The sequence below is a fragment of the Anoplophora glabripennis genome, unplaced genomic scaffold, assembly GCF_000390285.2.
Source record: "Anoplophora glabripennis isolate ALB-LARVAE unplaced genomic scaffold, Agla_2.0 scaffold188, whole genome shotgun sequence".
Classification (NCBI taxonomy): domain Eukaryota; kingdom Metazoa; phylum Arthropoda; class Insecta; order Coleoptera; family Cerambycidae; genus Anoplophora; species Anoplophora glabripennis.
In genome coordinates, this window is record NW_019416300.1 from 786892 (window position 1) to 799997 (window position 13106).

General features: G+C 29.9%; 1 protein-coding gene across 1 annotated transcript; it reads left to right on the forward strand.

Moving 5' to 3' along the window:
• The first annotated feature begins 7562 nt into the window (after nucleotides 1-7562).
• LOC108906011 (ctenidin-1-like) lies at nucleotides 7563-12873 on the forward strand. Its single transcript, XM_018709130.1, has 4 exons — nucleotides 7563-7693; nucleotides 7763-7811; nucleotides 12303-12665; nucleotides 12720-12873. The coding sequence occupies exons 1-4, from the start codon at nucleotides 7688-7690 to the stop codon at nucleotides 12734-12736; spliced, it is 435 nt and encodes a 144-aa protein (XP_018564646.1). The 5' UTR covers nucleotides 7563-7687; the 3' UTR covers nucleotides 12737-12873.
• The last annotated feature ends 233 nt before the right edge of the window (nucleotides 12874-13106 follow it).

The following is a 13106-nucleotide window of genomic DNA, read 5'->3' on the forward strand; positions in this document are numbered from 1 at the left end:
CCTCAAATTACACAAATCCCGATTCTCACGACCTTCTCTTATTTGAAATTGCCAAATCTTTCCCGCTCGGCCTTTTGTACAGTCTGTAACGTACCTGGATTTTAGCTGTGGCAATAAGTTAAAAACCGGAAGATTTAACAATAAATCTTGAATTAGTGCCACATATGGCACGCACTTTCACTTTTACAGAGCACGATATATTTAATTTTTTTAAGACATCTTTATCGCGTACTTACGTCAAGACGAGATTGCTTTTTGTTTTAATCTTACTATTTCAGAAATTTACTATTAGATAATCGACGTCGGTCATTTGCATTAATATTATATGTTTTTCCAAATTTTACAACTCACTTTAAATAAATTACCCTGTATATTTAGATTTATCTGTTAAAATAGTGGAAATAAATGCTAAAACCATAAAAAATATATTCATTGCCACCTTACTAAACCTTTGCAGTGAATATTTAATAAATTTAATTACACAAGAAACCATTCTCAAAGTACTAGAGGAGTCTATTGTTGTTTTTAAAAATGTCGTTATTTGTAAATACAAATTTGGCTTTAAAGAATGATAGCGCAGTAATAGGACTTGTACAAAATTTTGTTGATAGTTTAGACTTTCGTACAGTGCTTCCTGATCTCGTTATAGCACTTGATATCTTTAATTATGATAAAAATATAGAAAATATTGGCATTAGAGAAAATTATTTAGAAAATCGATTTCAGAGTGATAAGATAAATAGCACACTTACTGAACCTTTTTTAATTACTGTGGGTGTTCCACAGGGGACAGAAATTGGGCACATTTTATTTTTAAAATATATAAACAATATTTCATGGATCACATAAGGAAAAGTCATTGTTTTCTTATGGACCAAATCTGTGTATGTTGACAGTTAATATTAAAAACATGAGAAAGTAAAAGGAAAATTAAAACAATTCTTTAAACTTACGTGCATGAAAAGAAGGATTTATCTGTGAAAATATAATAATATAGTAATTAATAATTTTCTCGGTAACTGTAAAAAATTAAATTCATTCATTCAATCTTTGGAATCAGATCACCTCTAAGCTTTATACAGGTGTTCTAAAAGGTCTGTACAACGCTCCACCAGATACGGTACGGTTCAAAATAAGACGATTTAGTCCAAAAATTGATAATATCGGAGCTACAAAGTGTCAAAGTTGAAGAAATAAATAACATTTTCTTTAATATCTTCCGACTATGTCAAGCTAATTTTGTGAAATTTCGTATCCGGGGGTTTCTTGGGATGAGAAATTCGAATTTTTCAACGATTTCGTTGTATCTTCTAGAGGGCGCCACAAGCGACCATTAGGACGCATTTAAACTGCCAAAACTTTTTTGTGCCACAGTGTATTTCACTTTGGGTTGAAAAAATCTTTTCCTTCAACTTTTCTGCTTAACACAGGTAGGTATTATCTCTAAAGCCAAACGTTTTCAATAAAAAAGCCATTTAAATTTGCAAATGCATAAAAAAGTGTTTAAAAGTTATTTTCAACTCATCGATACATTCGTATTGTATAATATTGAGCAAGTAAAAATAAATTGTATTGTATTATACTGTATATTTACTTTTATATTATAATCGCATGCGCCAGTTCGTCCCTGGAAATGCAGATTTCGGCCCGGGTTCCTGTTGCGTTGTGCAACCAAGTCGCCCGCTTTATTCGAATCTAGGACTCTTCCCTACGCGCAGTTCAACTTCAAGTACCATTTACATGCGCGGATAAATTATTTCGCGAGCAGAATCAGCTTTCTCCAATAACTCGGAAAAATGCATCGCTACAATTACCTGTGTCACATATATCCGCTGTTACCTCATTTTAAAGACACAACAAAATCGCCAACACCCACACATAGCACATATAAACGTAAATGTTGAATAACAGGAAGAATAATATCAATTTAAGTTTTTTTGAATAGGTACGCATTGTATGTTAAACCTGTTGATAATGTCAAGTTGATCTAAAAATAAATGTAAAAAAGTTAGGGGGCAACAAAAAATGAGACTGTTCTTTTTTATAAACCAAGGGCATATACTTTATAGTTTTTGAGATAAGTGGTGACAAAGGCAATTTTTTTAAATTAAATTTCCACTGTATCTTTTCCAAAATACGTATCTGTTGTTAGTTTTTGACCAACCGCTAGAAATCGTCACCTACTCGAACCTAACCTAACCTCAAAATAACAGACCCTTTTAATAGTGACGTCACATACGCCAAATATATACGCCCATATATATTGTCAAGAAAAATTTCACAATATTTTTACTAGATCGATTTTCAAGTTTCAACCATATGTACTTTAGAGATAAGTGCCAAAAAAAAAAAAAATGTCTTCTGTCTGTCGAAATGACAAACTAAAAGAATTATAGAATTTATATATGTTTAATTTATATAACAAAATTGACTTTTATAGTAATCAATAATTTAAAATTATATCAATATTACTGAGCATGCGCATTAAAGATAATTTCATATAAGCGAAATAGCCTCGCAACAGGATATCATTCAAGAAAAGTTTGGTACTGTTTAATAGCACGTCTATAATAAACCACTTGATGAAAAAAACAATCGATAAACTCACTGACACAGTACAACATCAAGAAAAACAATAACAATACTTAGTAGAACTAGAAAATGCCAAAACAAGAGAAAATATGGTAATGATGACAGCGATAACATATCAACAAGAGCTCACCTGCGTATGAGGCTATTCTTTCCGAGCATGCGCATTAGGAATACCATGCGTTATTCCTAATGTTATTTATTTAATTTTAAGCATATTCTTTTATATCTTTTTTTGTAAATTTTATCATCTATTACCTATTCCTATTATCTATTTTACCAAACACGTGTTGGTTTTTCTTAAATACTTCCAAATCCTTGTAAAAATAAATTAATTTGTAATTGTTCATTTTTATAGTATCTATATAAATAGTACACAAGGGTCAGATTCAGTCTGTACAATTTCAACTATGACAATTTGTTGCGGGTTGCCTTGTGACATCACAGTAAAAGAGTCTTTTGTCACAAAATGTGTCTGGGAGAGATAGTAACTAGCGACCTCTAGCAGATAGTCAAAGACTAACAACAGTATCGCATTTAGCACTCTCAAAAGCATTCGTAAAAATGTTTAATGCAATACGTTCTTTTTTCTAAAAGATGTGGTTAAAATTTGATTTTAAAAAACGTCCCAAAATTAAAATAAGGTCCATAGGAAAAAATTATTATATATTTTTTTTTGTTATATCACCCTTATCTTTACTCTCATTGTTAGATCATCCTGTATATTATTTCCTGTTTTCGTAATAAAGAATTATTAATAGATATACACTTCCTTGAGTGTATTTAATTGTGTGTATTTGCCTTTAAACAAAGTGGCAAAATATTTCAAGGCCATAGAAATGATTCTATTCCACACATAACAATCAAATCACGTTTACGGAAGTGTTTGTTTTGAAAAGAAACCGAGCTTGAAAAAATTAATACAAATTTACAAGAAATTAATTGCCATAAAATTCACTTATTTTTCTATGAAAAATATTATGCTTTTTGCAGAAAGTGATATAGACTTCGATTTAAAAAATTTTATTATTTTCACTATTATTTACATATTTTCTATTAGTCGTAGGAATCCAGTGATATACAGGGTAGTCTCAAATTGCCACTCAATATTAAAAAAAAAATAGGATACCTTTTTATATAAACCTTCTTTTGAATATGGATAGTAAGGGAGATATAACTGTTTAAAGAGGGATGGTAAATATAATATTTTTGCGATATCTTAAGAGTTCTTTTGAGATATCTTATTCATATTTCGAAGTACTAATCACAGAGTATTCATGAAACGGTTCGATTTGCCAAACTTAAACAAAAATATTTTTGCTTGCCTTAAGAGATCAACATTTTTCTATTTTTTTGTAATAAATTGAAATATCGGTAAGATATCTCTAAAGAATTTTAAGATATCACAAAAGATATGATATTTATCAAGTGGTCATCAAGTGGTATATCTCTATTATCTTTTTTTGAAAAAAAAGTAATATAAAAAGTTACCCTTATTTTTTATGTAAAAGGCAACTCACAAAACTGTACCACACTACTTTTATATTTAACAAAAAATGATAAAGGCCAAAGTTGTAGGAAATGATATCAAATAAATATGTAAAAAAAACAATTGACTCCTGAGTTCCGAAGGTATAAACAATTTTTTTTAATGAAACACTATATTTCTGATTTACTGAAATTCTCTCCTCTTTCCGATTATATGTCATACATTTGCTTTGACAGTTTGCACGATATTTTGATTTATGTACTGATTAAAAAAAATATTGACCATCAAGAGCAGTTATATTACCCGTATAATATCATTGTAATGAAAAAAAAGAGAGGAATGGAACAAATGACAAATATACGTATCCTATATTTGGTCTATATCTTGGTAATGCAACAATGGGTTGTGTTTTTATACATTTCTTTCTAAAACTTTCGTCTTTTTACCATTCTTTATTAGAAACAAAGGTAAAAAGAGGCAAGGGGCATTCTGAACATATCAGCAGTTTAGACCTCCCTGTATATCCGTCGTATCTTTAATATTTGCCACCTCAGAAATTTCAGATTTAGAGTAGGTACACGCTTTGAGAATATAAACGCAATTGTTACTTATAAATACACAGCCATCTGTAATCACGCTTATTATTTACAACAGCGCTCTATAATTTTTATAATATTTAATATTGCTACGGTTTGTTTCTCGGCAATGTATAATTTACAATTCGCTAATCATTAGCCAGGCCTTAAATAAACAATAAATGATGTGAATTGTAGATGACTATTACTGTTGAATGTTTCATAATTAGCTTATTATAGTATTAATAATACTTAAATGTCAAAAGAGCTGATTAACGCAGCTTAATCATATACGTATAATAATTCCAATGCATACTATGAGAGTCTCAAATTTAGGAAGATGGTATATTTAATATTTACAACATTTTTTACTTTTTTGGCTTTCGGAAAACCATATTATTCGAAATATTCGTCGCTACTGAAATAATTTCAAAGGTGACTCGACCAAAATTAAGTGCATTCCATTAAATTTTATAGATTGTAAAACGATTCATGTCAATAAATATGTGAGCGTTAACATAAAGATTATAAGGACATCTATTCAAATCTTGTGCCCGATTCAAATAATAAAATAGGTATGTTTTCAAGGAAACCACGATTTAATTAAAAAAAATTAAATGAATGGAAACATGAATATTTACGTTTTTTTGTATCTCTTCAGACATTATTGCAACAGATTGTTGACAGATTTGACTGTACTTTATAAACAAAATGATTCATTTTCAGACAAAAACAAGATAAACGTTTTAAGCGTTTCAAAATACCTGGGAAAATTATTAGATTTACAAACATATTATTTTTATTTTTGTCTAAATTGGGAGACTTGGCCAACTTTTTTAATTATGGGAAATAGAAATAGTAAATTAAATATGTAGGTAAAGGTCGATAAAAGAATAACTGGTCTTTTTGGTAAGTATAAATACAAATAAATGTTTTATTTGAATGTGACATTTATAAAAATCAAATTGTTGCGGTAAATGTTGAAAATTTGCTAAAAAAATAATATTGAGGGCTATTTTAATATAATTTACTTTTTTATTTGGTTGGGTCTCTCTGCGACAAAAAAATCAGTCAAGAGGTTAATTTTATAAATTTACTTTTGCCTCAAATCCATTTTAACTATTTATTTTAAAATTCGTAATTAAAATTTTACATTGTCTGAAGTTAATTTTTGGCACAGTTGTCTTGTTTTTTTTTTGTTGGGTAATTTGTCAGCTATGAACAAAATTTAAAAAACTAGTAGAACATACCTTTGGGCCAAAAGAATCAGCCATGGGTTTTTTATGAAAATATTTTTGCCTAACCAAAAATTTCACTGAAAAATTCAGACAAATTAAAAGAAGTTAAAAAGTTAAAAAGAACACATTTTGCATAAAAAATACCTCAGATTCACCCTTTAGGAGATACCGTCTCTTAGTTCCCAAAAAAAATATATGGATATATTATTTGAAAACTAAAAAAAAAAGTATAATAATCAAATTTTGCACAAATTTTCTACGAATGTATCTGCAACTTTTCAACAGTTTTTCGAAAATTTCTGCCCTTTGGAGAGGGTTGAAATAAACATCCCCAAAGTGATTTTTTGTTACAACTTTTTTGTTTCACAAAAATTGAATATTAAAAAATACTTATCAGATAGCCCGGTTTATTTTAAAACTTTTACATCTCACTTTTTTGCTTTGAAGCTTTATTACTTAACAAAAAAATTGAGGGATGTATCCTCTAAGGGATGGACATTTTACTAAGTTCATTTATATGCAAATCCTGTTAATTTCAGCTGTAGATTCATTGGTACCATTTGTGCTACTTCTTTTGAAAGCACCCTGTATATCGCGAACATCAAAAAGCTGTAGACGTTTCAAACATAATATAGTTAGTCTTTTGACAGTGTAAGTCTGTTAACAAATTTAAACTATAAAAAATAATTAAAAAGTCTTTATTAGCTCGGAAGAGGAAATAATTTTTTTTAATTATGCAATAAATAGTGATGTGTATTTTGTATTTATCTGCTTTTTTCAGTGTGAAATTTTTGGTTAGGCAAAATGTTTTGAGTTTGTTTAATTAAATTTTAAAATTTTGGTCACAATTTCAATAATTCAAAATTCATTGCGTACATTTTGTGATAAAATTTGTCATTGCATTTCAACAATTATTATCAACCTGGGAAACACAATTTGCATAATTTTCATAAAAAAAAATCTAGTCTATATTTTTATCCATATGCCTATCTTTCGTACAATTCAAAACAAAAAATATTATTCGTAACACAGATTTAGTTTTTTCTCCATTTATTCGAGTATTTTCTCAACTGATAAAAAAAAATTAAAAAATAAAGTAAATAAGCATTTTCACCAAAAAGAACAGTGAGGTGTTATTTTTATCAAACTATTTTTTATTTCAAACAATAAAATAGTTCTTCCAAATTTTCTTAAATTTTTAAAATTGTATTTGTAGCATGTGTAAAAAAGTCCAAAAATGGATAATGTTTTTGAAAAGTATTTTTTTACGAAAATTTTCAAAAATTAAATACGTGCAATTACATACTTTTTTTTTATTTTTGTTTTTCCTAATTCTTATTTTCGAAAATATCAATAGTGAACAGTGAATTTATTTAACTTTAAAGAAAAATTGGTTTTATTTTACTACTTACAGAAATACAAACGAAAAGAAAATTTTACTCGTTGCTGCCTTGAAACCGAAAATCACCATCTAGCAACCTCTGAACTCTGCGCTAGCCGACCACATTATAGTTCCCAAACAGGTAAAATTGCTAAAATATTCCGACGAGCTCTCGATTCAAATGAGAATATCAAAGTTTACACGATTTCATTAAACCGAGTGTTGCGCAAGACGCGGTCCAGATCTAGGCGGCCGGCGCATGTGAATTTTGTTTCATAAACGGCTGACATTACGGGGGGATGCTGAAGACGCGAGCCAGAGGGATGGGGATTAGAAAGGGGGGTCCAAGGTTTACCGCCAACGATATAAACTCATCCACTTTGGACACTAAATCAGTCAAGTTTTTTGTTTCATCATGAAGGTAATTTCAGTGACATACAGTGATGGGTGTGGATCTCAAGAGGATTTAAATTCTGTTTTTTTCTTCTAGGTATTCGTGTGTCTTCTAGTTGTGGCCGTTGCGGCAGGCTTCGCTGAAGGTAAGTCCGACTTTTCCAAGAAATTCAAAGTTTTAAATCAGGAATTTACAAAAATTGCGTTTATTGTCTTTTCCTTAATCAATCTATGAGAATTGTGGAAAAAACCCATATTCTAATTAATTTATAGCTCCAAAACTTTTAGAAATATATTTTTTTATAAAATATCCACTTTTATAAAAATACAAAAATACAAAATCAGAACATTTTTTATAAAAATGCGCCTGCTGCTGAAATTAACTTATTGTTTCAAATGAGACTAAATATACAGTGTATTTTGTGCTAAAAATATCACTTTTCAAAATTACTGAAACCAAGTATTATAGGCGAGCGGTTCACCCTTAAAAGATGCTTCTAAATGAAAGTAACCGACTAAATTCTTAAAACAAAAACCTATAGCATGAAACTTTTTTATTTTATAAAGTGTATTTTTCTGATAATTTACATATTTTTTATTATATTTTTCGGCGTGGTCAGTCAATTGTTATAAACAAAAAAATTCTAAAAAAAATTACTCGCCGAATGGCTTTGCTTTGAAATCATTTTTGTAAAATGGGCCAAAATAAACACTTTTTGTTCTTTGACAAAAATTCGAAAAATGCTTCGTTTCCGGGATATTTACAATTTAATATGAAAAAAGTGACGAGATCGGCAAATTTTCGGAATTTTTTTCTCAAAAACTACTGAACAGAGTTTACTTCTAAAAATAACATAATAATCGGCAGATCTTCTAGTTTAATATATTTTTTTGATATAGGTCAATTATTTTATTGAAGGTCTAAAGCGAGTAAAAAAAGCAGTCTACAAATAGTGAAATTGTATCTCTAGATCCATTGACACATGGATGGAAAATCGAAAATTGTTTGGATTTTAATTATTTCGAAGGAGAAACTGCGTTAGATATGCTTCAAAAATATTTTTGTTCACGTGGTGGAAAATGTTCTACGAAAAATTGTAACTGCTTGTCATCGAACCTGGGATGTTGTGCAGTCTGTGCGCGCTCAGATGAATGTCGGAATGTTCCATCCGAAATTGATAATGAAACGCTTATTTCAATTCAAGAACTTGTCGAAAATAACGAAAAATGTATTATTTAAAAATTAAATAAAAAATAAACTAATAGGTATACTTTTATTGCTCTTAATATTTTTGTAAAATAAAATTAAAATAATTATCCTATGCAATAAATTATCCAATAACTTTTTATTTTTCGAGACCGCTAGGTCGGTTATTATTTTTAGGTTAATTTTACGATTTAAAAACTTATTTAGTTTAGTTTTGGTATAACTTTGAAGTCAATTTTAGCCATTTATAAAACCAAAAATCGAATATTTAAATTTTACTAATTACTTGCAAAAACTTTACTTACCGGCTACAAAACCAAACAAAATGACCTTTTGAACATGTGTACTGTTAACATATATCGATTAAAGAAAATCATAATAATGTTTATTGTAGATATAATCTAATCCAAGATATTGTAAAAAAAAAAATAAATTTGAAGTGTTATCATAATTTTCTTAAAAAGACTTTTTTTTACTCGCTTTAGACCTTCAATAAAATGATGGACCCATACCAAAAAAATATATCTTAAAGTAGAAATCTGCCGATTATTATGCTTTTTTTAAAATTAAAATCTGTTCAGAAGTTTTTGAGAAAAAAATTACGAAAATTTGTCGATTTCGTCACTTTTTTCACATTATATTGTAAATATCTCGGAATCGAAGCATTTTTCGAATTTATGTCAAAGAACAAAAAGTTTTTATTTTGGTCCATTTTACAATAAAAAGCCATTCGGCGAGTAATTTTTTATACAACTTTTTTAACAATTGACTGACCACGCCAAAAAATATGTAAATTATCATTATAAAAAGTTTCATGCTGCAGGTTTTTGTTTTAAAAATTGAGTCGATTCATGCCTTTTTTTAGGGGTGAACCGCTCGCCTATTATAGCGTCATCTACAATTGTTTTTCTACCAGCAGCAAAATGTTGTGACCACTAAAAAAATAATACTTGTTTGATTAATTTTTGCGAACATTTTTTTTGTCATCTAAAGTTCCGCTTTGTTCGAAAACTAAATTTAAAAAATGGTTGTCAATATTACACTGAAAACAATCAACTGTATGACTTTTTCTGACAAAGCATTCTGAAAAAAATTTTTTAGGAAAAATTAACGGAAGTTAAATGTTTTAACAAATTTATAAATACCTATATTCAAACCATATTAATAGTTTAAATATGAAATAGGAGACAGCTTTTTTTAATTATTGTAAGCACACTTTTGTGACATTATTTTCTTTTCAAATAAATATCAAATAATTTAAGTATCAATTTGTTCATAAATCTAAAAACCACGTATATTTTAAGTAAACAAGATAAAAACAAATAGACAGAATTTTACCCGACCGAAATTCTAAAAAAAATATTTACTAAAGGACAGGAAACAACTCTGTATATACAGAACGTTAACTATTTCTTAAGCTACGATGGTCTTAGAAGTCGTTGTAGTCATTGCAGTTGTATAAGTTTGTCAATTCTGCCCATATTCAGACGACTCGGTATCATAAATTTTTATTATTGAGTAAATTACTTTCACTTACCCGTTATTTTATCCAAATAAGTGAAAATATGTTGAATGAATAGCATCAAATATTTGTTTTCTACATTTCCTAACGGGTTTTTTTGTAAGAGCAGGTATTCGAACTGTTAAACTGTCTTAGATAAATACACCTTTATATGGAAATACGCCGCAAAACTTAGTCGTTTTTGATATCAAGATTGCATTCTGTTTTACACAAAATTTATTGAATTTATAAATAACCTTTTCCAAAATTTTCACCACGGCAGAAAATGTATTTAGAAAAACTATAAATAGTTACTGGTGACTGAAAGACTGCAACTCAATCTACTTCAAAATTATATTAGCTAGGTATTGCTCTATTGATACCAGTATAGTAGTTAATGTTTTAATCAAGAGCAAATCCATTATTTCCTGCACATTTTTCTGTTACAAACTCCATCAGGAAAGCAGCCTATTAGTGTGTATATGTACATGTTCTCGTCACCTTGCACAACTTACAGTAATGCTTAATCTAATCATTTAGAAATTGCTACCACCATATCCCAGAATGCCATGAAACAATCGACACTGCATTCCGGATTGCTTCTGAGCACAGGCCATTTAACAGTCATTTAAATTCTAGACATATTCGATGATGTAAAGAGGAATCCGATGTACCAATTCCTTGTTTACGTTTAAGTGTAGTGTGTTTGTAATAATCAACATAACAATTAGTACTACTTTGATGAAACTTCAGTACCTTTAAAAAAGTTATTTAGATTTAATCAGAATCTACTGTTGAGAAAATATATCAACATTTCGGGAGTCATTTCTGATATTAATAAATTTTTTAGAACAAAATTCTAGCCTGCATATTTAAAAAGAAAATAGGTCAACATATACATTTACAGTCTATCTAAACTGTAAAAAGCCTGTCAGATTTTGTCAATATCGATAATTTGTCTTACGTGTCACTTCCGATTTTCGAGAAACTTTTGATGATTTATTGCACTAAATTAACATATTTTAGCCCGCATGTATAATGATATTCAAGCCATTATCCAAGCGGACAAATTATTACAAATATCCGTGGAATAATTTGTTTGTACAGTCTTTGGGAAGGGACACGACATCTCTCTCTGATGTATCCATATAAAAACTCAGTACCTATATTATGTGTGCTTCTGTCATCGCTGTCGAAAGAAGTATTCAAAGAAAAATGTCTCCGACTTAAAACGCATCAACTATAAAGAAAAATTGCGACAGTTTAATCTCACTACTTTCAAAAAATACTTAATCGAATTATGTCCCAATACTATAACGACAATCCCATACATACACATAATAGTACTGTTCTCTATTCACGACAATAAATCAATTATTACTAATCCCATCAAGAGAGCAGCTTTCATTTCAATAACTCATTTCAAAGATGAATAAACAGATAAGTGTTTCGTCAGAATCAATACTCTGAGGATTAAGATATACATAATTAAATATTTAATTTATGGAAATATGGTTCTAAATAATGATGCAGCTAATAACTTGTCAATATTTGATACAATAGTTGTTCGTTAAAAACACAGTGGTCAAAAAAACTTTTAAATAAAATTAAGATTATAAGAGAACATGCTCTTAATAATTGAAATACGAGAAATGTATATGATTTCTGTTATCATTACTAAAACAAAACTATGACTAATTATTGTTGTTATTTTCAAGATACCAAACCACAATTCACCGTAAACATGTAGAAAGCCACAAATTCGTATACATTTTGAGGTTAAAACTAATAAGCGTTTTCGATTTAGATGATCCTGACTGACCCCAGATCATTTAAATAGAAAGCTTGTACAACTAATGTTAAATTGTTTAGTTAATTGAACATACATTCAAGACTGAAAAAATTGAGCTGTTGCACTTTCTTTTCCAGCTGGTTACCTCGGCGGCGGCGGTGGCGGCTTGGGAGGCGGCTATGGCGGCGGTTACGGCGGTGGATACAGCGGAGGCGGCGGTGGCTGGCGTTCTGGAGGCGGCGGTGGCGGATGGAAAGGCGGTTTTGGAGGCGGCGGCTACAGCGGAGGCGGCGGTTTCGGAGGCGGTGGTTTTGGAGGAGGCTATGGAGGCGGTAGCACCGTGAAAGTTATCAAAGTCGTCGTACCCAGCGGCGGCGGTTTCGGAGGCGGTTATGGAGGCGGTGGTTATGGAGGCGGCGGTTACGGAGGCGGCGGATATGGAGGCGGCGGCTATGGAGGCGGCTGGAGATCCGGCGGCGGCGGCGGCGGTTGGAAATCAGGTAGGATAAATTGGAAAAATTCTTTATAGATTGTTTTAACTATTTTTTTTTCAGGCGGAGGATGGTGGTAAATATGAATACAACCATTTCCTTCTAGCTGAAAGACCTTCCTTCAAATCGTCATAGTCTACATCGCTCCAAAATTTCATTTCATTCTTGTACATTTTTGTAAATTGTAAATTTTACTATAATATACTATTTTTTATAATTATTTAGTTTTAATTGCCTATAAAATTATTCTGCAATTCATTGGGAAGATAATCATTTAACAATACGTGAATGTCAATATTGATTTTAGTCGTTAGTATGAAATTAATTTTTTGACAAGATAAATAATAGTTACCTTCTAACTTATTTAATCACAGATTATATCTTGTTTGAAATTTTGGGTAACCCATTCGATGATATCATTTTACTAATATTTAAATACTCTAAGTATTC